Genomic DNA, 26904 nt, shown 5'->3' on the forward strand with positions numbered 1-26904 from the left:
TCTGTGAGACGAGTTAACCCAATAATATTCAAAATAAAAAGTAATACTCTTAGTATAAAAAGTAATATTTTTTATGGATGCCCCAAATAAGAGATCCGTCTCACAAAATACGACTTATGAGATTGTCTCACACAAGTTTTTGCCTAAATTATAGATGAATTGGTTTTCAAATTTTGTTTAATTTAATAAACTCGTTTTTAAGATCACTTGTTTTATATTTTTATTTTAATTAAACCTAATATATAAATCAAATCTTAAATCCCAAATACATAATAAAATCTATAGGGTTGAAATCCAAAATAAAAGTTTAATTATTTAAAAATATGATCCAAAAGTTCAGACCACAGGTCTGTAAATCAAATCGAGTTTTGGGCTTAATTCCCAACCAGATCTGTCTAAAGCCCAAGACCAAGTCCAAACCCAAAAGTAAATGGGTATGAAGTCGGATACGGATCTCCAATTATTAACGGATCAAGGTCACGCTCCATATGTGGAGCCCCTACAATTCCGCTCCCGCCCCCATTTTTATCTATCTCCATTGAGTTATTATTTTTCTTTTATTTTTTCTTTCACAAAGATTTCTTCTCCTTATCAAACAATCCCAATCTCTTCCCAAATTTGGCAGTTTATCCGATTGAATATGTACCAAATCTCTGGTTTTAGCTGAAATAATTTTTCTTTTTCAGGTTTTGCTTGAATTCTGATTTCCGTTTATATTTATTTATTCGTTCGGATTGTTCGGATTGATTATAGGTTAGATTTGTGATCGGAGATGGAATCCGGATCGCCTACGCTGAATAAGATCGAGAGGGCACACCAGATGTACCGAGAAGGCAAGTATACGGAAGCTCTCGGTTATTACACCGACGCGTTATCCATGGCGAAGGCCAAGCCACAGAAGATTGCCCTTCACAGCAATCGTGCCGCGTGTTATCTTAAACTTCACGATTTCAAGAAGGTACCGCATGTTATTCATGTAATTTGTTTGATTCTCCGGCCCAGCTTTTATTTGTCTCAATTTGAATTGTAATTTTCTTCTCCTGTGCGTAGAGAAGCTCTTGAAAATCCGTGTAAATGGTTGACTAATGGGGGATAATAAAACCCGTCACTGGGGAAGTTGATAGTCGTGCTCGAACTTTCAGGAATGATTATACTCAAGTGTATTGTGCATGCATATGTGAGTCGTGACAGTAGTTGAGAAAGCACTTAAAATGATAGTTCAATCATAAAGATAAAATAATTGGCTGGACCATGTGAATTTTTAAGTTTGATGCCGATGCAGTATGATAAAGCTTTGTTCAAGGCTCGAATCCACTTTAATAGTTTGTTTGGTATGTATTGAGCTGCAACTGCTTTTTCTACCATAATAAAACATTATTTATTCATATTGCTCGTCGGACTCAGCTTCACAGATTTGATTATTGTCGCTCCATCATCTGTTGCTCAATACTGGTGCTAGCTGATTTTGAATAAGGAGTATTAATTGATGCCTGAAGGCTGAATCTAATAGAAAAGGCGAATGAATCTTTTACTTTTTTGTGTCCATCATTATTTCCACCCTCACTTTCCTACAATTAATAAAGTTCTATAGTGGATAGGCAAACAATTGTAAAGATTACTAAAAAAAAGTTCACTGTGAAATTATGTTCATGGTACAAACACGCTGGTGCTAAAGAGTTAAGATTAATAAATCACATCTCTCAGGTGTCGCATGCTTTTCTTTGGCGAACTCGATTTAGTCTTAGCAAGGAATTTTCCCCCTCATTTCTGATTGTTATCGGTCCATTCTTAGATATCTCTTTCTACCATTTTGTGTAAGAATTTCTCTAGCAATATAACTTTCTCCCTTGGGATTTGTGGTTGTGTATTGTGATCGGTGAAACTTGATTTTAGAACAGTTATAATGGAGAAGAGAGGAGATCTACCAAATCTGAGCTGATTTGGGATTAAGGTTTGAGTATGCAGTTTGGGTGGGGACGGGGTTAGTGTTGTTAGCCAAAAACCGTTAAGTTTGCCTGTATAAATGGTTGTTTTAGTCTAACTGCATTTTGTCTTGTATTTCTCTATACTTTTTTATGGGTATTTATGGCATGTGTACTCTAAATCAATTGAAACTGTGGCATCATTATAAAAAATTGATAATTCCAGGCATGGAGAGTTTTAACCCTCTATTTTTAAAACGAGATGGAGATGCCATGTAAAATTATATTCACATGCATAACTTGCCATTGAGGTTGATAGCTGACTGCCAATTAGATGCATGTAGAAAACCAACTAGGGATATTGTCATGGCCTAGAAGGTATTTCAGAGGTTCGTAAAGGTATTAAGGGTCCATAAAGATTTGAACTTCATTGACCAAGGGATTTTTTGTTGCTTACCAGAAAATTCAAAAATGACCATCTCGATATTTCCTTTTTTTGTTACGCCTTTTTTCCAAGAAGAGTTCGGTTTCATGGTTATTTATACTCAATTACTTCTCAACACATTTTCCTGCACCTTGCTGCCCATAATAACTTATATATTCTTTTGTTTGAAGAAGATTTATTATTAAAATCATGGGGAATTCCATATTCTCAATCTTTGTAGGCAGCAGAAGAATGCACCTCAGTGCTTGAGCTTGACCAAAATCACACAGGAGCATTGATGTTGCGTGCTCAAACTCTGGTCACCTTAAAGGAATACCATTTAGCCCTTTTTGATGTCAACAGACTTATTGAGTTGAACCCATCATCAGAAGTGTATAGAAACCTCCAGGCCCGTCTAAAGTCTCAACTGGTGAGCACTCACTCCAATTTCCTTGATAATGCAACGCTTTTGGTAAACAATTTAATATTTTCAACACCATGTCAGCATGACGTTTTTAGTCAACGATTTTATTCCAACACCACTTCATCATTTCACAAGGCATGGATTTATTTTAGTTGTGCTTAGTTATACAGCCTTGGAAATTATGAATTTGTTATTTTCATTCTTCTGGACTTCTTTTGGCCAATTTTGGTGTTTTCAATTAAAGATGGTGTGTTTTGTTCAAGGAAAGTCACTTGCTCCTATACCCGAAGATGAGGCAGAGCTTGAAGAAGATGACTATTCTGAGTCAGATGCAACAGTATTGGAAGAAAAGGAGGACGAACCAGAAGGTATTAAGGAGGTGGAAGAATGTAAAAACCAAGAAAAAGACATGATTGATGCGCCTGCAGAAAACGAGAAAAGGAATGAAATCAATAACCCCCTTGGAGCCTCCAGAAATCACAATATCCAAACAAAACCCAATAAACAATCTGGATGGCAGACAATCCCAAAACCGAAAGGACACTCTAATCTTGACTACTCCAGATGGGACAGCGTTGAAGATGACTCTACTGAAGAAGAAGAAGACGAGGATGAGGATGAAGTTTCCAAGCCGCAGTATCGATTTCGTGTTAAAACTGTTGGTGTTAAGGCAGTCAAATAAATTTCCTTAAGACCGAGACAATTGCCTGAATCCTCACCTCGACTTAATTTTAAAGACAGCTAATCTGGGATGAAATGTATCACATTACATCATCAACATTCTTTGAAGAAAGCTGCATCATTTTCAGATAATTTGAAGGTTGAGGATTTTCACTGGCCCTGCTAACTTGTGCTAGATATCTGCAACGGAGCTGTTGGCAAGCTGCACCCGATACTAATGCCAGCCATTCCTTGTTGGGAGTGGGAGCTCAACGTGCTAAGGAACCAATATCATACCGTCTTTTAACATTCTCGCAAGGTTTCATATGAGGAATGCCAAGCATTGTGCTCTCTCAAGAGGTAAAATTGTGCCCGTCGTATATGTGCAACCATTTTGTGTGCTGATCGTGACCGTGAAAAGATGGTATAACTACAAGTATTTTGCCTCGTCTTTCTTTCCAAACAATGATTTGTTAAGACTTGTTTTTCTTTGTTTTGTTCTTTAATGGTGATGTACAAGTTAAAATGATTTGAGTATATTTATGTTAAGAATGAAGATGATGGTGTCTGAATTTTCACTTGTTCAGTAATTTTAGTTTTCCCTTTGAAGACATGGGGAGATAGGGAAGGTTGTCAAGCTAAGATAGCCTCGTTCATATCTTGTGAATTAGAAGTATAGACAACTACTTTTTCTCAAGAGTGTGTCTTATGTGAGACCGTCTCACGGATCTTAATCTGTGAGACGGGTCAACCCTACCCATATTCACAATAAAAAGTAATATTCTTAGTATAAAAACTAATAATTTTTCATGGATGACCCAAATAAGAGATCCGTCTCACAAATACGACCCGTGAGACCGTCTCACACAAGTTTTTGCCTTTTCTCAAACCGATTTTATCCGTAATCAAATAATTATAATCGAAATTGAGAAGGAAAAAAAAATACAAAAACAAAATTTGTATTATGATTTATTCATTCTAATTCTACACTATAAATATTAAATAATAATCAAATTAAACGATAGTTATTAAAGTACAAAATTATATTATTTGAATGAATAATGTCATGTATATTTTCGATTTTCGATTTTTTGAAACTCTTCTATAAATTTATTTCAAAAATTCATTATTATAAATAATATTTATCATGTATGTAGATAAATTAGATTCTTAAAATAATTTTTAAAATGTATATTTTTTATATTATACAAAAACATAACAAAAAAAATATATTAAAAAATATCCTTTAATATCCTTATTTTGGAAATCCTCCCCTGCATATGGGTCATACAAGGAACAGTGGCGCCATCAAGAAAAAGACAAATTGTTGGCAAGGATTTGGAAAGATCCGTTGAGGAGGGAAACCTAAAATTTTTTCAAAACAAAATCCCTTCGTTATGTGTCTCCCACCAAACGCATAATCTCGACAAATTGATCGAGTTTCTTGCATAGATTTCTCCAACATCGTTTTATTCCTCACCTGCACATTTCCTCTTAATTTTCTGAAGATTTCAGTTTTCGCCAATCAGGGTTCGTTCGTACGGATTTATTAAATGGCGCAAGGCGGAAATGATGGCAGCAGGGTGGGCCCAGACTTCAATTTGCCTGACGATGTATTGTCGGTGATACCGGCGGACCCCTACGACCAGCTGGATCTGGCGCGTAAGATCACGTCGATGGCGATTGCGTCGCGAGTGTCGAAGCTGGAGACGGAGGCAGGTAGGCTTCAGCAGAAACTACAAGAGAAAGACCGGCGAATTGTGGAGCTGGAAGATAAGGTTTCTGAGCTAGAGACGGCCTACGAGGAAGCTGAATTGAGATTAAAAATCACGCGCGAGGATAACGTTAAACTTTCGTTTCAAGCAAATTTTGGTTGTTTTCATTTAAATTTTATTGGTTTTACTTTCTGAGTTGGTAGTTGATTGATTTGCAGATAAAGCTACTGAAGGAGAAGGATTCCTTGGCATTGACAGCGAAGAAGCTGGGTCGAGACTTGGCTAAGGTGATTCTTGTTAAGTATACTTGTAATGTTCTTATTTTGACCTGTCTGGTAGATTTACTTCATCTCATTTTCGTATCCTTTTTCTCATATAAGGAAGGCAATGGGTTAACCAACAATAATTTTATATTACATATATCTCTTAAACTATGAGTTGGAAATGAGAAAGAATATAGATTTAGGATTAATGCCCACTTAAAGGGTATCGTGGACTGGTTTTTGAGCTTGTAAATCCCTTGTAGAGTTGTAGCGGTACCGAGATAAATACGACTTGGTTTAAAAGTTACAACTCAAAAGACCTGGATCATTAATTATTATTATATTTTGATTAATTGTTAATTATTTTATCTTCCGGTTATTGGGATTTCATTTCTATTGACGCTGTTTGATTGTTAGTTTTTAGCTCCATTGTATGGGTTTATGAGGACTGTAGTTGATGAACTATTGAAATGTTCTTTTGACAGCTGGAGACATTCAAGAGGCAACTGATGCAATCGTTGAATGATGAAAACACACCTGTAAGAAAACTAAACTTTATTTGTAAGAATGCTGAACTTTATGTGGGTTGGTCACTTCTTTGATTTCTAATTGCTGCGAATTAAAATCTTTAGCTTTCATCGCAACAGACTGAAACTGTTGATATTGGCACTTATGACCTATCGCTACCCAAGACCTATTCCGCAAATGGTAATTTAAAGTTTTGCCCGTGTATTACATCTGCATTTTGCAATTAGAAGTTGTATCTTTGCTTATGTTCTTTCATCTGCATGTGACGATTCGGTGCTATCTATGGTTTTAAATGTAGATGAGGAGGCAAATGGCTACCGAAAATATCATTCTTTTTCCGGGTCTATGGACAATTCTAACACAAATTATGATGGTATTGAACCCAAATCTTGTTTAAAGTGATGTTCAGCATCTGCAAAACTGCTTCCAAGGCTCTAGTGTGAGTAATGGTTTTATATATTATTTTATTTGGCAGTCTCTAAGCACGGTGTACAAAGTTCGTCAATGACACGCTATGTATCACCTCGACTTACTCCCTCTGGAACTCCAAATATGATATCTGCTAGCGTGTCACCAAGAAAGTATTCAGCTGCTGGCTCTCCTCAGAAGACATCCGGCACCAACTCTCCTATGCTGCAGTACGATGGACGAGGTTCTCTTTCTGCTTGGTTTCCATCAAGCCAGCAATCTTCAGCAGCCAACTCTCCTCCTCGTGGGCGCCCACTCTCAGGTCTACGGTACTTTTTGAAAATTTAAATATATAGCACTTTGATATGGACATGCGTAATTAGTATTTTTGATCGGTTAGATAAGTAGCTGTTATCTATATCTGTCATATCTTTATCTTAATTTTTTTGCTTTCTTGTGTAATTAAAATTTGTAGCTCGTACTCCTAGAATTGATGGCAAGGAGTTCTTTCGTCAAGCCAGGTGAGTAAGATTTCCTTTTGAACGAAATGTGTTTAGAACTAGTATGAAATCCAAACTTTTAATACTTTATGACCATGATCTGTAGTCTTTGCGTGAGACTATTTCTGTCTTAGAAGACAAAAGAAGATGAATAAGTTTCGAAATATGCATGATTTGGAACGGCAATTTTATAAGCCATACCAAAGAAAGAAGCTCCACAAAAGTCGAAATATGAAAGAAATAACCATTCCTAGTCTCTTGATCTTTCAAGGATTTGTTATATTATCAAAATTGCAGGAGTCGTCTATCGTTGGAGCAGTTCAGTGCGTTTCTGACCAACATCAAGGAATTGAACGCACAAAGACAATCTAGAGAGGTATTGCTAAGTTCCTTCTATGATACCCGTGTATCTTATTCTAGAATTTTAGTTTCTGTCAGCTGTTTTTCATTGAACAGTTAATGTTTAAAATGTTTTCTTACCCGTTATCTTTCCTGCATTCAGGAGACTTTGAGAAAGGCAGAGGACATTTTCGGAACAGACAATAAAGATCTTTATGCATCGTTTCAAGGATTGCTTAGTCGCAACATGCGCTAGTGCTCTACTGGAAAGGAGGAGTTTACGTGGTATGGTGAAGGATATCCAAAATTTTGAATCAAAGCAAAGCCTTAACCCAGGTAGTACAAGGTTTTGCTTATACTGCCTAATTACTTGCTTTTAAATTCTTCGTGGCTTAGAATATATGTCGGAATGCACGATTATGAGTTAATAATTCTCATCAGCAAATAATTACGTTGTGATGTAAGGACATTTTGTTGTCAAAGTAAATGTATTTTTAGTTCTTCCCGCTGGGGCATACCTGAAAGTTACTCAAATTTAAATCTTCGGTTTTCCTACAATAATTGAGAAAAGTAACATTTTTTTAGTTCTGATATTTCAAAAATATTATGCAAGTTGTTTTGGGATGAATTCTTCAGCTACATTTGGTGATGCTACATTTGGTGATCCAAATCATGTTACATTTTGCTCAAACAAGTATCATTTGTTAAAATTAAAAAGTAAATACACTAAACATCGTGTTTGAATAAAATAGAATAAATCACTGACAAAGCATTCGATTCATCAATAATTTAATTTAAAAAAATTATCAATATATTGTTTTAATCATTTATCGTGTTTGATATACAATATATTGTCATTTTTAAAAAAAAATACGAATCTAATGATTTATGAATAATTAATTGTATTTTGTTCATATATGGTACTTAGTGCGTTTAATTTTTATTATATTTTACAAACGAGATTTGTTTGAGCAATTTATAGCACAATTTAGATTATCAAATGTAGCAGAAGATACGATATGTTAAAGTAGTTGGGGAAATGGATAATATAGATAAACTTAAATATTTTTAATCATGTTTGTGACCAAAATTATGTATGTTATGATCGGCTGATTAGTTAGAAAAAGGTTGAATAAACAATCAGACTAATTTGTTCAAGAATTTGATTGGGTTAACAATTTTGAATTTATTAATTCTAATCAAATCAATGTTAGTTTGACAAATCAGATAAGTTATGTACGGAAGAAAACTAAAATAACATATCTAACATTAAAAAAAGTTAAGTAAGAAAAACAATTGAGTTATCAAGAATAAGTCGACTGAAATGTAAATAACACAAATATGTTTCTAGATGTTCAGATATTTAAATAACTTTTATGTCACCTCTTATTCTTTGCGGGGATGATGTTTATTAAAAGGTTTTGGAGATTACAACTTTTATAACAAACCGATTCAATAAAGCTTCATCACTGTTTAGTTGAAACTCTTAGTTTAGTTTACTTACTTAAATATTGAAAGAATGAAACATGTTGGGTTATTGAAAGTTGAAACCATCAGTACAAATTGATCTTCAATTATCTGGTATAATATTTAAGCATATGCTAATAAATCTTGAAAGATGATGGGTTATTGAAAGTTTGAATATTTGAACTTACGCGATAATTCCAGATAGCCTAACTGATTTACAAGTTCTTCTATTTATAGAGTTGGATTCCACGGTTATTAAAATCAAATATTATATCTGTTCCAAATATAGTAGGTGTTAATAAGGTCTTTTCATGTCATTGTTTTTTTTCGACAATTCGTACATTGTAGGTAGAGCTCGAGGATTTATGACAGTTCAGAGACTGTTGGTACAGAAGAATTTAATTCGTAATTCAATTTTGTAACTCTGAGTAGTCTAACTGATTTTTCAGAGAATCATTTACTCAACTATATTTTAGTCTACTTGGTCTTCAACTATCAATTCGGTAGACCTTGATATATGTTAGGCTTCAAATAGATTTTGCCTTTGTACTTTCTGTATAACTCATATTTAGTTCAGTTTAATTCAGCTCACTATCAGTTCAATTTAGCTTAATTTGTTAAATTATCAAAACTTAATTATCCAACAATATTTTACATAAATATGATTTCAAATATTCTTGTTTATAATTAAAATGTATCCATTATATTATTTTTAAAATAAAACTATTCTTTTTAATAACTCAAATATAAAAATATGGATTTCAAAATATAACATGATTGGTCATTATTTATATTGTGAAGATAAATTAATTATGTGTAATAATAATAATAATAATAATAATTCCAGTAAAAAACTTTTTATAATATTTTTTCTCATTTTATACCGAAAAAATTATTATTTTCTTCTTTAATACATCGGTAAAATTAATGTTTATGTCAAAATTAACTTGATTGCTTGATTGAAAAACAAATAAATTCTGGCAAGATATATTTAATGAGTTTAAAATTTCTAACACTCGTACGTACATTTTTTTTAAAAAAAATGTATTCACGATTATGACAAAAAAATCATCCTTTCTTATAATTCTATATTTTTAAAAAAAATTTACTTTGTAAGCTCTAATTACGAACTTGACTGATATTTACTTCCGTTGATAGTTTTCCCAGTTAAAACTTCACATAGAATACTTTTGTTTATTCATATATATACTTGATGGTACAAGCCTAATCTAATAATTTAATTCAATTCGATTAATTATTTGTTGGATTAATAAGAATAAGCTCAATTTAATAAGTCTAATTCAATTAGTTATTTGTTGAGTTTTAACACTATTGAGGCCCAGAATTTGAATTGTGTTTGCGATAGCCCAAGCTTGTTAGACACTCCTAAAATCTATAAACAGAGGAACTCCCACACAATTCAAGAGATGCTCTCATATTTGCTCAAACTCTTTAGTTTTCGGGGATTTTCTTCGAACTGTTTGTTGAATTGAGCGTCGGAGTGTGTACGTCGAAAACCCTCCCGATGCCCTTCTGACGAGCGTTCGTGACGCAAGTGACGCCCCACAAGGTTAACCGTATACTGTCTACATAGATTTGTTTACCAGCTAGGTGAGACCGTTTACCCGCTAAGTGGTTCAATTTACCAACCAAGCGTATATTATGTCCCCAGTCTACACTATACTTTTATTTTAGCTGCATCAATACTAAATATGTAATAAAATATTATAATTTAGTTGTAAATATAGTCTTTATTTGTTTATAATACTATTAGTTCATAATGTTTAAATTAAATAATATGAAAATTAATTTTTATAATTTAATCATATAAGAATAATTAATTAATGCATAGTATCTTTGTGATTTAAGATAGAAAAATATTATGTTGGAATATTTAAAAAAATTAAAAGTAAAATATAATAATAAAAAAAAACGAAAAAATATAATATTCTCTCCGCTGATAAAGGCGACACCATATCTTCAAAAATAAAAGAATTATTACTTTTCATCTGGAACTCTATTTGTCTGACTTTGCCAACAAACAGACCCTATTTTCTTGGGGAAGTTAGTGAAAAATCCACAATCAAAATATTTTTTTGGGTTCACTCCCTACCTACAAAATTATGGTACTATGTCATACAAAATGTGGTACACTTCATGTGGAAATGTGGTACACTTCATGTGGAAATGTTATACTAAAAAAGTACCCAGTGACTGAACATAAAAAAAATTGACGGCTGGGGACTGAAGGCCAATTTCCCGTATTTTCTTTTACAAGGAGGGCCAAGTCAATTTTTTGGTCCTATTTTGACTTTTCAAACCTAAGAGTGGGTCTCATGTGAGACCGTCTCACGGATCTTAATCTGTGAAACGGGTCAACCCTACCCATATTCACAATAAAAAGTAATACTCTTAGCATAAAAAATAATACTTTTTCATGGATGACCCAAATAAGAGATCTGTCTCACAAATACGACCCGTGAGACCGTCTCATACAAGTTTTTGCCCAAACGTAAATCCAAATTGATGCTTTATAGGTGGGAAGCAAGAATATTAATTTATTTAATTTTTGGAAATACGTACACTTTTCTTTTTTGGGATACGTGCACTTTTAAAATTACATATTTGGAAAAATTGGACCGAAATGCGTTTGCTCAATCAACCATTCTCTTCCACTTTTCTCAAAATAAAGATTTTACGATAAATCAAGTTCTAATACTTCTCATAATTAATTAATCATTTATTCGAAATTTAATGTCCGTTAAAATATTTTACGGATTTTTCTATATTACATATGAAGTATTTTTCCCCGTGATGTGCCGAAATTTTGACAATAATGAGCCCATGATGTCAACTCCCGCTAAAATACAAATGATTCACGTGATCTAATGATATTAAGATGAGTAAGTCTCTTGTGATACGGTCTCACGAATCTTTATCAGTGAAACAGGTCAATCCTACCGATATTCACAATAAAAAGTAATATTCTTTGCATAAAAAGTAATAATTTTTCATGAATGACCAAAATAAGAGATTCGTTTCACAAAATACGACCTGTGAAATCTTTTCACACGAGTTTTTGCATATTAAGATATGATAATAATTACTCTTCTAAAACAAATAATATTTTACTATTTCAAATCTCCGTCTACTAAACCCTTGCTGGTTATGTAAAAGTCTCTGGGATAATAGTCGTTATTTTGAATTTCAAGATTAAGGCCGGCAAATGACAACTTAATTTTCATTTACGATATTAATCCGTTGGACTGAGCAAAGAATCAACTGCAAGAATAATCACCGACTTGATTATTTAATTTTTTCCCCCCTAAAAATATGTTAATTTAGTTACTCAAACCCAATTCATTTTCTTACTTTTAGTTTGCTTTAAATAAATACATCTTACTTTAGTTGCCCTTTAATTAATGAAAGTGTAGGACCGAGTGCTTACAGCTTTACCAAAAGCTATATCTAGTGGTAATGGCGCAACTCAAATCTTTTAAACCGCACAGCAGCTCAAACACCACGGTTCGATCGCTCTACCAAACAAGATTTTTTATAAATTAGATGGAATTAGATTTGTTTCACAAAAATATATGTGATATGGTTGAAGATCAATTAATCAATGGAAGACCGAAGACCCCTTCAAGTTCAAAATTCTCAGACTCGTGGGTCCTTTTAAAACTTGAAGTCAATTCTATTGACTTGACCAATTAAACAAATCAAAAATACATGGTCATTCCACGCACCACTCTTCTAACCCTCAGCATCACGTTTTGTCTATATATCACATCGGAAAGAACCTCAACCTTCCATTTTAATTTTCTTTCCAGATAACTTCAAAGGGAAATTAATAATATCAGCACTGATCTTGACAAAACTCAGTTTAGGTACTAATGGAAGAAGACGACTGTGCTCCACTTCCGGGGTTTCGGTTTTATCCAACAGATGAAGAGCTAGTAGGGTTTTATCTTCGTCGAAAAGTGGAGAAGAAGAGGATAAGTATGGATCTTATCAAGCAGGCAGACATCTACATGTATGATCCATGGGATCTTCCAAGTATGTGTGATGTTTTGACTTAAGAATTATTGATTTTATTTCATATATTATGTGTGAAACTAGTATGATAAGATCGTTGATATTCTTGACTTAGTTAGGTTTAGAAAGCAAACAAATCGAGTCTCCGGGCAGGATTTAAAAGAAAGCTCCTGTAACTTTTGATTTAATCTGAAGTATGAAGCTCGACAAGTGTGTGTATGTGTGTCTGTCTATATAGAATATATCAAACGAGTTCTCGAATTTGAGCCACAGTTGAAACATGGAGCTCGCGATTATGTTTACTATCAGGCCAATACGGAAGGCTTTAGTTCTACATAAATCAAATAACAAGTGATGTTGTCTTAAAATTATGAATACAACAAGTCTTGAAACTGATGATTGAAACAACGATGCATGAAAATGTCTGAGGTTCTTTTTTCAATAAGTTTTTATTTTAATTTTTTTTAATATTTGTTATCCGAATTCAGAATTCAACACTGGTGAGGACAATGAGTGGTACTACTTCTGCAAAAGAGGAAGAAAATACAGGAACAGCATCCGACCCAATAGAGTGACGGGTTCGGGGTTCTGGAAAGCGACGGGTATTGATAAACCTGTACACTCCTCGGGAGGTGACTTCATTGGGCTGAAGAAATCCCTCGTATTTTACCGTGGAAGTGCTGGAAAAGGTACTAAAACCGATTGGATGATGCACGAGTTCCGTCTTCCGCTATCTTCAAGCCATAACAAAACCACCAAACACAATTTGGATACTGAAAGAATTGCACAAGAAGCAGTAAGAAATTAAGTGCAACTGTGGTCCTGTACATATTTTGTCGGTTATTAAGTATTAGAGGTCTTATTTTTTGATCAAAACCGATAATTTTAATTTCATCGATCATTATTTGTGATACTAACATAAGTATATTGGGTTTGGTCGACAGGAGGTTTGGACCCTTTGCCGAATAGTAAAGCGAAGTGCTTCAAACAGGAAACCATGCGCCACAGCTTTGAGAGAAATGTCTGCAAAAACGAGTATAAGTTGTATCAATCCAGTTGATGAATCCAATTCCAAAACTTGCAGTGTGGAGTCCTCCAACCAAAACTGGCCAATAAATTACATTAGCTTCGGTGCACCGAATCTCGGGCGAAACGAGCAGCAGAAACCCGATTTCCCTCATGTTGAGAACGCTGCAAAACAACAATTTGGAGACCACTTGACCCCTCCATGTATTGTTTCTGCTTCATCATTTGCAAGCACTGTCTCCTGTGTTGGCATTGATGAGCTGTTAAGGTATGAAGATTGGGAGGATATCCGATCCCTGGTCGACCCTTTTGCTCCTGCCGGCGGCATCGGTGGTTATACAAATCCATTTTATATGTAGAATTGTGGTTTTATGGCCTCTGCTACGTGTTCTACGTGTACGTAACATCTCCGGTCGCCTTATCGAAGTCGCCATGCAAGTATATATATAATGGTCATCAAACATTACAGATCAGTATATGCATGGAGCTGATATTGTATGAAGGGAGGATCTGAAAGGCTGGTTAATTATTTGCATGCATTATCAGCATCTAGTGATGTACACTAACAGAAGTCATCATTAATCTACTTTTCTTTCTTTATATATATGGTGCTATATATTTTGAAACAAGGCCTTTGCCTATGTGCATGCAAATGCATTACAAATACTGGTTCCTATCATACGTTGAGCCTGGGGTTTTTGATTTTTCAACGTTTATTACGGGTTCCCAAATCACAAAAATAAAAAAAAAATCATTTTTTCTTATACCGATATAAACTAAATTAGAAACTGCATCCACGGGCTCTCAATGAGGTCTACGAGTTGGTGGAATATGTGAGTGTTTTGTCAGGTGTTTGATTCCCTTACCAATACTTTCTTGGACGAGCATGTCATGCACAATTTACCCGTTGTGGTTTAACTGACTAACTTTGGTTTGCATGCTATTGTGTTAATACAAAGATTTGTCTGAAAGGTAGCGGTCACGGTTCCCATNAATTGTTAATATCACATTAAACAAAAATTGGTCTTGGTTTATAACAAAATCGGGCATAAAACTCACCAAATTAACGAGGCCCAATCGGAAATATAAAACAAGATGTATGTGCAAATATTTTAAAAACATTTTTAATGTTTTATATAAGTGAAAAAAAGGAAAAAAATTAATTTGTAAAAAGTTAATGAAAATATTTTTTTTAGAAAAATGTTCTGCAAGTATTGTTTTTATAAAATAAATGAAATACTTTTTTGATATTTTTAAGATGATAGAAAAAGTAATTCAAATACATTTTTAACTGTAAAAATATTTTTATAGAATTTTTTTCAAACATATATTTATTCTTAAAACAAATTTTAAAACTTTTTATAGAAATTTCGTAAAAACACTTTATAAACACTTGTCTAAACAGAGCCTTAAACTTTCGATAATTTTAAATAGCAATGTGTTCTATGTGAAGTAAGAAATGGAATCAGTAGGTAGACTCGTTTTCCAGTAAAAAAATTTAATTAAATATCACAATTTATTATTTATTTTAAATTATCCAAAAGGTGAATTTTTTTTCATATCATGAAAATAGAAGAATATCTCCCCAAATTAAATTAAATTAAATAATACTTACACAAGTGGGGGTGATTATAATTAAATCACTCCATTATTCTCCTTTCAATCAATGAATATATATATACTAGCTAGACAGCAGATGTTGTATTATGCAAATTATATTCAAAATAAATTATATTTAATTTTAGTAGACTGATTGCCTGGAAATTGAAGGTTTAACGTCTCCAATTTTAATACGTTTTGACCTATTATATGTATATGAAATAATGGTTGGCTTCTTTTAATTAAATTACTGACGTTAAATATTCATCATCTGGAAATAGGTCATATTTTTTGTTTGAACAATTTACATGAATTTATGACAAATAGATAACTATGATTTATTCAGAATTCCATATTACATATATGTAATATACTCGTCTTGCATAGGTACTCAAATTTTGAAAATCAAACTTTGATAAATTACATGACTAGAACTCAAAATATTTCAACTTACAAAACTAAAACTGTAATATACTTGTAAGTTCCATGTAAACGTTACAACTGTTACCTTATTATTAAAAATTTTAGTATGTACCACATTTCAATTTTTAAGCTACAACAACTGCAAAGTTGACACCTCAATTATCTGGTCTTGTATATTTTTCTATTTACAAAAAAAAATAAATCTAAATCAGCTTTCTTTGATGAGTAAGTCTCTTGTGAGACGGTCTCACGAATTTTCATCTGTGAGACGGGTCAACCCTACCGATATTCAAGATAAAAAGTAATACTCTTAGCATGAAAAGTAATACTTTTTCATGGATGACCTAAATAAGAGATTCGACCAACGAAATTGATCTGTGAAACCGTCTCACAAGAGTTTTTGTATTCTTTGATTGTTTATTTGTTTTTTTAAATATTAGTCATTTTTTTCTTATTGTGCACGTAGAAATACCTCAGCCTTTGGACAATAAAAAGATTAAAAGATACATTATTATTAAGATTCAATTATGATAATATAAACGAATAAAATCGTAAAATTAAAAATTATAATTTTACCTATATAATATTCAAATTATATGTCCTTTATAAGCGTTTGCGAAGTTATATATTTAAGTTCCCCGCTTACATATAAGCCACACTATGAAAAAATGTAAGATAAATACGTGTAAAAGAATCCAAATGTATCATTAATGGCCGTTGAAGCTCCGCAGATCTCCAGAAAAAGGTAGCTCTTTCTCTCTCTCTCTCTCTTTATATTTGTTGGTATAGCGCAAATCGGTGTAGGAATCGAGTTGATGTATTTTTGGATCGATCATTTCTAGTGAAACGATGATGAATGGCGTTGAAGGAAGTGGAAACGTGTATGCGGGTGATATGTTGTATGGATTGATGGCTCCTGGAACCACGACTACGGCGGGCGCTGTGTTTCCTGCGTATGGTTTGCCGATCAACGATAAGACGGCGGCGATGAAATGTGACAGTGGTCTCACCTACGCCGTTCCTGTTTCGAGAAAGCGTTCAAGAGATGCGACTGTAACTCCTCTGCATCCATCGCTGTGCAGTGGTCTGAACCAGATTAATGGAGATAACGGTTGCGGTTCTTTCACTTTTCTCGGAGAAGATTTATCGTTTCAGATCCAACAGCAACAATTGGAAGTCGATCGCTTCGTCTCACAACATGTACGTTACGCGTGCGTGTCATCTGATTAGTTTTCACTTTTCTTTTACTCGATTTGTATGTATTTTAAAATATACAAATCACAGACGGAAAACGCGAGGATGGAAATCGAAGAGAGACGGAAGAGATACTCATACTCCCGGCATATCACGGCCGCGGTTGAAGACAACATAATGAAGAAAATGAAAGCGAAAGATGAAGAAATCCAGAGGATCGGAAAATTGAACTGCACGCTGGAGGAGAGAGTGAAAGTTCTGAGCATTGAAAATCAGATGTGGCGAGATTTGGCTCAGAGCAACGAAGCCGCCGCCAACGCTTTACGCAGCAATCTAGAACAAGTCATCGCTCAGCGCCGCCGCGCCGATGAAGCAGCATCGATCGACGACGCGCAGTCGTGCTGCGGAGAAACCTGCGAAGAAATCGAGCAGCGCACATTAGGGAAGAGGACCTCAACGGATGGCAGGTACATGATTTGCAGGAGTTGTGGGGAAGAGGAATCGTGCGTTCTGCTTTTGCCATGCAGGCATCTTTGCCTTTGTACTGTGTGCGGGTCGTCCCTCCATATTTGCCCCCTCTGTAAATCCCCCAAAACCGCTAGTGTCCACGTTAATATGTCCTAAAATATATTAAACCCCAATTAATTGACCCTCCATTATTTTATTTACGCGATGGGTTATCGATTATCAAGATTTTTTTGATATCTTTTCATTTTCACATTTCTAGTGTAATAAATAAATCTAATTTGTTTTCACTATAGCATTTTACACCCTTTTTTTTAATAAATATAAAATTATAACATATAAAAAAAAGAGTGACAAAGAAGTAAGTATAAGAGATTTGTAACAAATAAATAAATATCCACAAGACCGCAACAGATGAAAAAAGAGGGTCATAAAGAAATTACATGGTCTCTTCTTGGAATGGCAACACAAAATTAATCATAATTTCCATCTATTTTCAAATTTCAAATTATTTGAATAAAAAAGAATGGGAAATAACCAATATAACACCTTCCAAAGGTTACTATTACTAACTCAAAAAACCTTTCTTTTTTCTAACTTAATATTATTACATTTTTTTCGTCATACACAACAGAGTGTGAAAATAAGCAGTTATTATTAAAGTTGAGGGATAGTCATAGATAATAACCACTTTTGTTCTCTCATGTAATACCAAATTATTTTCCTCCAAAGCCACCCCTCTCCATACAACCTTTATTACAAAGCATAATAAAAATAAAAATGTTAAGCATTAACTTTAAATTAATATTACTCTAAACTCATTATATTTCATATAAACATTTATTATATATAAATATCATAAACTATATTTTATATTAAAACAAATTTGACGTGAGAATCCATAATCGCTATGGGTACACATAGTTAGTATAAAAAAATCTACTTCTTTTAATTAAACTAAATTTCTTGACCCGACTCAATTATAATAATCGATACCATTAAATTCTGGGATGGCTCTTAATTACTTCACATTATAATTGATGTTAGCATGATTTTTAAATAAATACACTTTGAAGTCCCAAAATTTAGTTTGGAAGTTTGGGTTTGTTGATAATATGCTAAAGGGAATCCAAATCCCAAGCAAAATTTATTTACACAAAAAAAAAACTTGAATATTTGTCAAATTTTATAATTAATGATTTCCCATCTTGGCAGCAACTTTTTCATACATAATTTACCATTTTCATTTATGAGCATATGCAAACATCAAATGTCTAAATTTCTTTATTTTTTAAATCAAAAGTAAATAATAAATATTCTTTGAATTATGTCCGTATATAGACAGTTTCATTGTCATAATCGCCGTCACCGCACTCATCCGGCCCACATGCATTATACTTTCTTGGACTTAAAACATTCAATCACCTATTATTATGCCCAATATATTGGCACAAATGTCGACATGACAGGATAATTATTCAATTTTTATTGGTAAAGTTCCTTCCCTTTTAGTGCATCGTTATTAATTTTAAACTAGCGAATCAAGCACACACGATATCTACGTTAAATAATGATTATTATATATATGAATTGAGTTAATTTATGAAATTTTGTTATAATTTCTAATTATTATGTGAATAATTATAATGAAATTATATTAAATATGTAATTTGTAAAGATAATATGTGAATTTTTGAGTTTTTAAAGTGATTAGATATTGTAGTTATGATTAAATTATATGAAAAATATTATTTATCTAATTGAGACTGTATATTCGTAAAAATTAATTTGTGTTACAAAGTCAGATCACTAAGACATCAATCTTTGTATATCGTATTTAGATCTTGGATTCTTGATTAGGTCGCGATCGAGACCTATCGTTTTTCGTTATCTGCTATCTACTTGATCACTTTGAAATGTCCATTAGAACTAACCTCTAATTAGAAGATATAAAAAAAATTTCAATTGTTTAAATATGTGCCAATAAGTATTTTGGGAGGAATAAAAATGACCAAATTAAATGAATTGAACTCCGACTAATCTTTGATTAATTCCAGTTTCCACCTCAATTTCCTTCGCTCTAAACCCAAAAATCCTACTCCACCACTACTCTTTATATATATGAATTCAAAATCAAAACAGTGGGCTCATCGGTATGTTTGAAGTGAGATGTTTATATTAACATCTCATACAAACGTAACGGAAGTAAAATTCTTGGTATAACATAGATCAACGTGAAGAAGTTGATGGATTTGATTTGAAATTATGAGTTTGAATTATCATTTCAAATCCATCATAATTAACATATATTTACATAATCAACAAATATTTACGTTCGCGGGACAAATATAAAATTCTCGTGTTTTTAATTCCATTCACCCAAATTTGAATTCGAGAAATAAAATCACAACAATAATCTACTAAGAACATGGATTTTATAAAAAATAACATGGACTTAAAAGAACTAATCTAAACTTTGGATCAAACTTAATTATACGAAGCTATAATAAAAATATATAAAAAAAAAATCCAACATATACAAAAGTTGTCCCATCATTTTCTCGGAATTGATTTCATGTCTTACTTTTGTTTCTAGTCACATTTCAACTTTTGAATAAGGCCCCATCCAAAAATCAAAAGTATTCGTCTACTGTGAAATTTAAAGTTGAATTTGAATTCATTGATTTTAAATTAATATATTCCAAATATATTTAGATGTATTTTTGTTCTATAAAACGAGTTTATAAACTTCAAATTCACACTTGTATGTTTAAGTACCATTTCATATTAATCAAGATAAATTTAAGTTCACCCAATAATTGAAGCATTTGAAATCCATTATATTTTGTGTAATTTATGTGTAAATAATTAATGTATGGATTTAAATTTTCATCTATTATTTCATTGTTAATACTAAAACTATTATTGAAATCTATGAATTTCAAACTCATCACTCCAAATACAACTTAAGGTTATTGTTATGCTCAAACAAGAGTCTCAATAATTCAAAGAGGAAGGCGATAATATTGACTAAAATCAATTCAATCTAAACATATTGAAATTTTTTGTTTACTTCAATTTTCCAATGTGAAATCTTGATTTTTTTTTTTTTTTTGCCTTTGTCATTGGCATCTTGTCTAGTCAAATCCAAAGAATCTTGTTCTAAGTGAACATGGGAGTCAATTTATCAATTATCTGTATATAGTTTAGTAATTTAAGACCAAAAAAATTGACAGTCATCTGATATAATACACTTAAAATATTGCACATGGTGATAATTATGATGCCACCCAATGATTTGTGTCCAAATATTTAAGAGTTTTTGGTGTCATCCCATCAACTTAAAAGGAAAAGGGTGTAGAAAGATTTTTTGGGAATAATCTTGCTTTTATTAATTCATTTAATCTTTTGTAAAGGCAAAATGTTAGGTCAAGACGAGAATCTACCTTCATGCTTTAAGAAGAAAGTAAACATAACCATTCAACTTGGAAATCATATCCCTTCAAAGAATGAGTTAACTTTATGCAAGAATTTCCAAGATGACTTAGCTTTACATTAATGGGTTCGTTTCATAGTGGAGTAGGCCTAAAGATGTTCTTGCGATTTTGAATAGAAAACACCACCAATTTGGATTGCTTATCTGAAAATTAACAAGCACAATTTAAGGGGAGAGAGAGGGGAAAAAGGGTTTTTTCTTTTTTTAAAGGAGCTTTTTGCAATGATTTTTCATTTTCAAGGGTTACAATTGATGGTGAAGTGTGAGCATAACCACCCACAAACAAGAAATCCAGCGCCGTGACTGATAAAACATTCACTTTTTCGTGGTGGGTGCAAGCCAAACTCAACCCATAATGGCTATCAAATAAAGGTATGATCGATTATTAGTCGTTTTTATCAAAGTACATATATGGTGATAACGATGATCATAACAATTACACACTTTATTCGAATCTATTTAACATGTATTAACCAAAATCCTAATTTACAACATTTTATACTATGGATATATATAATGAATTATTAATTTTCATATCAAGAAATAGTTAAAATGTTAGCTTAAGTGCTTTTTTATTAGTCAAAAACTTGTGTGAGACGGTCTCACGGGTCGTATTTTGTGAGTCTGATATCTTATTTGGGTCATCAATAAAAAAATATTATTTTTTATGCTAATAGTATTACTTTTTATTGTGAATATGGGTATGGTTGACCCGTCTCACAGATAAAGATTCGTGAGATGGTCTCACAAGAAACCTACTCTATTTATTAATGTGCATGTTCTTTTGTCCTTATCTCTACCCCACACTCTGATCTGTTCACCTAAACGACATGAATCATTTCAGCGGATAACTTTTTGATTGGTGCCAAATCAAAAAAGTACTCGATAGGAATTGAAACACATGATCTCCGACAGATAACATAATAGATTACTTGGCTACAAGTTCGAATAATGGGGAGAAAAAAANTTTTTTTTTTTTTTTTTGTGGTATATAATTTTCATAATTATGGGATGGATCTATTAATTGCTGGATTTTAGGATGATATATATTTGATATTGTCCATTTTGTGCGGATTTCTAGTTTTTATCTTACGATTTAATAACTTAAATTGTGATATAAAGTGATATATTGAAGATTTTTAAAATATTCAATTATGAAAAAAGTGGTATATGATAATTGGGCCCTTGGTCATAATTGAAAAGATGAAAACTTTGGTCTTACCCTCTCATATAACTTAAAGTATGTCTTTTGTGAGACGGTCTTATAAATCTTTATCTGTAAGACGTGTCAACCCTACCAATATTCACAATGAAAAGTAATACTCTTAGCATAAAAAGTAATACTTTTTCAATATTAACTCACACACATGTATGTATATGTCTTGTTTTTTTTTAAAAAAAAATAGATTTTTATATTTATTAAAATGTAGAGATTTTCATATAAAATTAATTAAGGTATTTTGGGAATTGAAATCATAACATCTCACATTGACTTTTTTGCTAGGAAATCTGTAGAATAATTTAAGCAAAATTAAAATTGGTTAGTTGTTGAAAAAAAAATTAATTTATTGGTAGTAACATTTCCAAAATAAATTGATTGATCTATATTTGTAAATATAATCGAGAAATTGACTCTATAGGGCGGGGAAAGAGGAGCACTTGGTCTTCGAATCATAAGTAGCCAAAGGGGAAAGGAAAGAAAAGAAAAGAAAAGAAGAAATTATTTCCAAAAAAATAAATGAAAATAAAAGAAAAACAACGAACTGTTTTGATGGAGGCTATTTTCTTGATTAATTAAAAAGCAGGCATGAACAGTTGCTCCATTTGAAATTAAGAGTTTTTTGAAGCAAAAAGAAGTTAAAATAAAACTTCCCAAAAACTTATATCGTTTCTTCATCATTCATGGATTGAGATGCAATATCTGTATTCGTTTTTCTCTATATTTTCTTTATAATCTCTCGATATTGTTTCTAATAAAAAAAAATTAAAACTTTCAAAATTGAACATACAATGTCAAGTTTTTACAGTTTGTTCTTTTTATGAGGCAAATTTATGAATATTCAGAACATGTGACCATCAACCTTTGTGTAAGAATTTATCGAATATCTTAACAAAAATGAACAAATGGATAATATATTGAAAAAATCAAGCTTTTCGTTAACTACTGAAACTACTGGTTTGTAATATTTAGTCCCAAACTAGTTGGAATTGGCCCCCGAAAGATAGCATCTAGGCAACAAAAACATATAATGTTTATGCGCATAGCTAAGAAGAAACATATGCACATTTTTCCCAATTCTTGGATTCTAATAACCCAAACATCGACCAATAAGGATTCAGACTTCCTAAAACGATAATGACTACCCGACCCGAAAAACCCGAACCCAATGACCACCCCTACATACTATATGTTTGCTGATCAAAACATTAATCATGAAAACATGACTTGTCATCCAAATACTTTTCCAGCAGCCAAAATCTTGTAACTATGAGGAAAGTGAACTAGTTGGGATTAAAGGAATGTTTCTAAAAGAGTGCAACAAAGTTAATTGACAGCAGAGGATGTTGAAGCCCCCGCATCTAAACTCTCATCTTTCCTACCCATCAAGGCCACAAATTTGTCCCTGAATCCTATAAGAGGATATTTATCAATTAGGTTCGATCCATCGTACGCCTCCTTCAGGAATACAGTACTCGGCCCACCTTTATTAGTGATATAAAATATGCCATGATGCTTAATCAAACAAAGCAATAATCTAGCCGGCAAACGATACTCTGCATGGAATGCATCAAGCTGACCTGTATCCAATCTCTTCTCGATAGTCAAACTTAGGAACTCGTGAAGCACTGCCACCGCTCTCTTCCGAGCTTTTGCATCTGCAGCTTCAAACCTCCTGGCATTCAAGTATGGAGAAGGGAAGTCCAGTTTCTGCCACCTCCGGACTTCCTCTAAATAACTCATGTTCGGCCTAAAACCAGCGGGAAAATTCAAGTGAAATGCGTAAGGACCGATAAAGTTGCCATCTTTTGACACAGTTGCCCTATGTAAATGGCCACAGGAGGTCGATATCTCTTGGCGTGCCAGCCTCTCTTCGCGAGAAGTCACTGCTAGCGAAGAATCCCAATTCTCCAATTGCAGATATGATACCCCGTTGAAATCACTCAGTTTAAAAAAAATTGGGTACTTTAGAATAAGTGAATTTTTGAAGTCACTTGGCAACCCCAACTCACTTCTGATCATCTCGATTTTTTCCAACGGAAGCCTGCAATCAACTGAAAGCATCAGCAACTTCCTTAAATTCCTAACCAGAATGGGCTCCATTTGCACCATCACCGAACCTTCTAAAGCCGCAATCTTTTTCGCCTTCTCACTCAAAGAAACCGCAGGCGGTGATCTCTCACTCTGCCCTCCGGTAACACGAAAAATGGAAGGATATTTTTCAATGACAGCCATGTAATTCCATTTCTTCACAAACCCAACTTCTTTCTCAAGGTCTCTCAGCAATAGAGACTCGGTTTTCCGTAATTGGATGATGGACTTCAGCTGCATAATCAGCTCTGGTTTCTTACGGAGCTCCATCACTCTGTCCAGTTCATGTTCCCTATGATATACTTTTTTCTTGAGTTTTCTTCCCCCAGTGCTTTTGTGCACGATTTGGATAAACCTGTGACCTGAAGATGCATAAAACACTTCACATTTCACGGTAGGTTTCCGCCATTTAGGCAGCTGAGAAATCATCGAACATCCGCACAATCAGTCAATTTCTATGGCGCAAAATGTCGAACACCTTAAATGCGGCGGTTGTATCAAATCATTCGGCCAAGACTTACAAATAACCACTGCTGTCCGGGCATTCGCTTCACTTGGGTCTCCATTTATCACAGCCAACTAAAAAAGAACTAAGATAACAGCATTCCTAATCTCAACACTCATTTATTTGTATTAAAACTCACAAGTATGAAACGCGTCGAATTTTTTTCTTAAAACTTAGATTTTTAAGTCCCATATAAATTCGTATTACCTTCAAATCTCCTATAAAAACAGAGCAAAAATATTTTGAATAATTTCATATAGAAATTTTTAAGTGAAATATACCATATTGTATTAATTATTAAATAATTTTAATTTAAAATTATATAAAACTTATATTAATAATATATTAAATTTATATAATCAATGGTGAGTATTTTTAATATATAAAAAAATAGATTTGAATTGTTGAAAAGAATTAAAAAAAATTATGAAAAAAACATTTTTACACTTATATTTTTATCACTTTGTTGTCAAAATTTGAAATTTAATAATATATTTTTCATTTTTTTTTTGGTAAGATTTAGTCATTTTTCGGAATGCACACATCAGTAACACATCGTTTTCATATCGAAAAAAACTAAAATTGTAAAACATCAAAGATAGTTGATTGAAATTGAAATTTGATAATATAGATAATGAAAATCACAAAAAATAAATATATAAAACTAAAATTGAATATTATTCGACTCGATTATGCCGAAATCATTGATACACAACCAGCCGACTAAACATATGACCAATATCACTTGTCAATCTACTTATCCATCTTTTTTACTACTATTATTATTATTACATTTACTTAACCATGATGGTAAAATAGGAAACTCATATTTGATGACCATGAATGTTAGTCGATATTTATATGTACAATTGATAATATATACTACAACTGAATTTTTGAATGAGCAAATGTTAACTATCAAATCCTTATCTATTGGCTGGATTTCAGAATAAGATTTGTCACAAATTATTTGCTGCATTTTGTATTACATTATCCAAACAAATGAACAATTAACTGCAAAATCGATATTACACTGGAAGAATGCACGTGAACTTGCCACGAATCTTGAAAGCCAAAAGAAATTGTGTCTGGAAGTAGCTAGGAACCTTAATTCATAAGATTCACATTGTGAAGTCAATATTCCGTAATATTGTAGCAAACTTTTGTTGGGTTGCGAAGCTTAGATAAATTCACATGTAGCAACAACCCATTGAACGAATCCCCGAAGAAAATGTCATCAATAATCCACATGTACACGCTTTGGGATAGAATTTTCTTCATTGTGCGCGTTATAAAACTACTCAAAGCCTATATATGTCCGCCATGGCCATGGACTCTTCCCGTAAAATTTGTCACTTATCCTTGACAACAAATACAGGATATCTATATATGAACACATACATCGTAAGCGTTATTATTTAATCATCAACACCATTTCTTCTCGTATTTATCGTGTCGGCACAAGGAAGCGCGACTTTTACGTCACTGAACCATGAATTCAAACCATCAAAACCAACTTCCAGGTAAGGGTTGTATGATCTTTTCAGTTGCTATATGAATGTCTCATTTTACCTACATCATGAAATCACGCTGCTGTTCTGTGTGTCTTATTATCTGATTATATATCTTATCCTTGTCTCCAAGCTTCCTATCCTTCCACCGCAACACAGAACACCGCCTATGTCATGGCTCCTCCACCCATAGGTTATCCTACAAAGGACGATCACGACAAAGAGCGTGTGCCCGTGGAAACCAAGAGCAGAGGAGATGGATTCTTGAAAGGATGGTAAGATCCTCAACCTCTCTATAATGTGATCTATTCTTCTTGTCAAAATATACCAGCACTTGACTTTGGACCTCTGCTATGCCCGCAGTCTCGCTGGACTTTGCTGCTGCTGCTGTCTGGACATGTGCTTCTGATGAGACATCAGAATAACCACTATTGTTACGTTTGCTTGATTTTCATACTAGGTTCTAATAAGGATATGGCCGTTTGCTAAAGCCATACAGATTTTTATGTAAATGGGATTTGTACTTTTACTATTTTTTCATGATAACGCACGCTTATGGGTGGTATTTCTCAGAAATATGTCAGACAATTGATTCATTTGAGTCTCCATTTATCACAATAAAGCAAAAAATAGTTAAAGACAGAAATAGTGAAAATCATGCTTACATACATTTCTCACGCAGATGAATGA

The 26904-nt window shown here is 33.0% G+C and overlaps 5 protein-coding genes and 1 long non-coding RNA gene across 11 annotated transcripts; 5 read left to right on the forward strand and 1 right to left on the reverse strand.

Annotated features, from left to right (window-relative positions):
* Nucleotides 1–531: 531 nt before the first annotated feature.
* Nucleotides 532–4016, forward strand: LOC140980457 (uncharacterized). Of its 2 annotated transcripts, XM_073446274.1 has the most exons (4): nucleotides 540–642; nucleotides 754–958; nucleotides 2588–2776; nucleotides 3039–4016. In XM_073446274.1, exons 2-4 carry the CDS (start codon nucleotides 773–775, stop codon nucleotides 3450–3452), a joined length of 789 nt encoding a protein of 262 aa, XP_073302375.1. In that variant the 5' UTR covers nucleotides 540–642; nucleotides 754–772; the 3' UTR covers nucleotides 3453–4016. The 2 variants fall into 2 exon arrangements, with proteins under 2 accessions (XP_073302374.1, XP_073302375.1); XM_073446273.1 differs by having other exon boundaries at nucleotides 532–958.
* Nucleotides 4017–4845: 829 nt separating this feature from the next.
* Nucleotides 4846–7767, forward strand: LOC140980455 (uncharacterized protein At4g15545). Of its 5 annotated transcripts, none has more exons than XM_073446267.1 (9): nucleotides 4846–5274; nucleotides 5364–5432; nucleotides 5894–5947; nucleotides 6041–6116; nucleotides 6235–6309; nucleotides 6412–6666; nucleotides 6820–6865; nucleotides 7142–7220; nucleotides 7347–7767. In XM_073446267.1, the coding sequence occupies exons 1-9, from the start codon at nucleotides 4984–4986 to the stop codon at nucleotides 7437–7439; spliced, it is 1038 nt and encodes a 345-aa protein (XP_073302368.1). In that variant the 5' UTR covers nucleotides 4846–4983; the 3' UTR covers nucleotides 7440–7767. The 5 variants fall into 5 exon arrangements, with proteins under 5 accessions (XP_073302368.1, XP_073302367.1, XP_073302369.1 ...); XM_073446266.1 differs by having other exon boundaries at nucleotides 6412–6665; nucleotides 6816–6865; XM_073446268.1 differs by having other exon boundaries at nucleotides 6053–6116; nucleotides 6412–6665; nucleotides 6816–6865.
* Nucleotides 7768–12440: 4673 nt separating this feature from the next.
* On the forward strand, nucleotides 12441–14261 carry LOC140980456 (transcription factor JUNGBRUNNEN 1-like). Its single transcript, XM_073446272.1, has 3 exons — nucleotides 12441–12706; nucleotides 13174–13481; nucleotides 13630–14261. Exons 1-3 carry the CDS (start codon nucleotides 12544–12546, stop codon nucleotides 14068–14070), a joined length of 912 nt encoding a protein of 303 aa, XP_073302373.1. The 5' UTR covers nucleotides 12441–12543; the 3' UTR covers nucleotides 14071–14261.
* A 2084-nt stretch (nucleotides 14262–16345) lies between these two features.
* Nucleotides 16346–17682, forward strand: LOC140981032 (probable BOI-related E3 ubiquitin-protein ligase 3). Its single transcript, XM_073447246.1, has 3 exons — nucleotides 16346–16478; nucleotides 16576–16933; nucleotides 17018–17682. Exons 1-3 carry the CDS (start codon nucleotides 16444–16446, stop codon nucleotides 17549–17551), a joined length of 927 nt encoding a protein of 308 aa, XP_073303347.1. The 5' UTR covers nucleotides 16346–16443; the 3' UTR covers nucleotides 17552–17682.
* Nucleotides 17683–22963: 5281 nt separating this feature from the next.
* LOC140981029 (protein WHAT'S THIS FACTOR 1 homolog, chloroplastic) lies at nucleotides 22964–24932 on the reverse strand. The gene has a single exon (XM_073447243.1). The coding sequence runs from the start codon at nucleotides 24625–24627 to the stop codon at nucleotides 23434–23436; it is 1194 nt and encodes a 397-aa protein (XP_073303344.1). The 5' UTR covers nucleotides 24628–24932; the 3' UTR covers nucleotides 22964–23433.
* Nucleotides 24933–25940: 1008 nt separating this feature from the next.
* Nucleotides 25941–26810, forward strand: LOC140980214 (uncharacterized). Its single transcript, XR_012175899.1, has 3 exons — nucleotides 25941–26226; nucleotides 26348–26489; nucleotides 26578–26810. It is a non-coding gene; the product is annotated as an uncharacterized lncRNA (long non-coding RNA).
* The last annotated feature ends 94 nt before the right edge of the window (nucleotides 26811–26904 follow it).

Source organism: Primulina huaijiensis, chromosome 7, assembly GCF_012295235.1.
Source record: "Primulina huaijiensis isolate GDHJ02 chromosome 7, ASM1229523v2, whole genome shotgun sequence".
NCBI lineage: Eukaryota > Viridiplantae > Streptophyta > Magnoliopsida > Lamiales > Gesneriaceae > Primulina > Primulina huaijiensis.

Coding starts and splice junctions, on each gene's coding strand:
- LOC140980455 (XM_073446266.1), top strand. CDS start 4,984: ATGGCGCAAGGCGGAAATGATGGCAGCAGGGTGGGCCCAGACTTCAAT. Junction 6,117..6,234: donor CAAGACCTATTCCGCAAATG/GTAATTTAAAGT, acceptor TTTTAAATGTAG/ATGAGGAGGCAAATGGCTAC. Junction 6,866..7,141: donor GAGTTCTTTCGTCAAGCCAG/GTGAGTAAGATT, acceptor TCAAAATTGCAG/GAGTCGTCTATCGTTGGAGC.
- LOC140980457 (XM_073446273.1), top strand. CDS start 773: ATGGAATCCGGATCGCCTACGCTGAATAAGATCGAGAGGGCACACCAG. Junction 959..2,587: donor AACTTCACGATTTCAAGAAG/GTACCGCATGTT, acceptor CAATCTTTGTAG/GCAGCAGAAGAATGCACCTC. Junction 2,777..3,038: donor CCCGTCTAAAGTCTCAACTG/GTGAGCACTCAC, acceptor GTTCAAGGAAAG/TCACTTGCTCCTATACCCGA.
- LOC140981032 (XM_073447246.1), top strand. CDS start 16,444: ATGGCCGTTGAAGCTCCGCAGATCTCCAGAAAAAG. Junction 16,479..16,575: donor CCGCAGATCTCCAGAAAAAG/GTAGCTCTTTCT, acceptor GATCATTTCTAG/TGAAACGATGATGAATGGCG. Junction 16,934..17,017: donor ATCGCTTCGTCTCACAACAT/GTACGTTACGCG, acceptor TACAAATCACAG/ACGGAAAACGCGAGGATGGA.
- LOC140980456 (XM_073446272.1), top strand. CDS start 12,544: ATGGAAGAAGACGACTGTGCTCCACTTCCGGGGTTTCGGTTTTATCCA. Junction 12,707..13,173: donor TGATCCATGGGATCTTCCAA/GTATGTGTGATG, acceptor ATCCGAATTCAG/AATTCAACACTGGTGAGGAC. Junction 13,482..13,629: donor AAAGAATTGCACAAGAAGCA/GTAAGAAATTAA, acceptor TTTGGTCGACAG/GAGGTTTGGACCCTTTGCCG.
- LOC140981029 (XM_073447243.1), bottom strand. CDS start 24,627: ATGATTTCTCAGCTGCCTAAATGGCGGAAACCTACCGTGAAATGTGAA.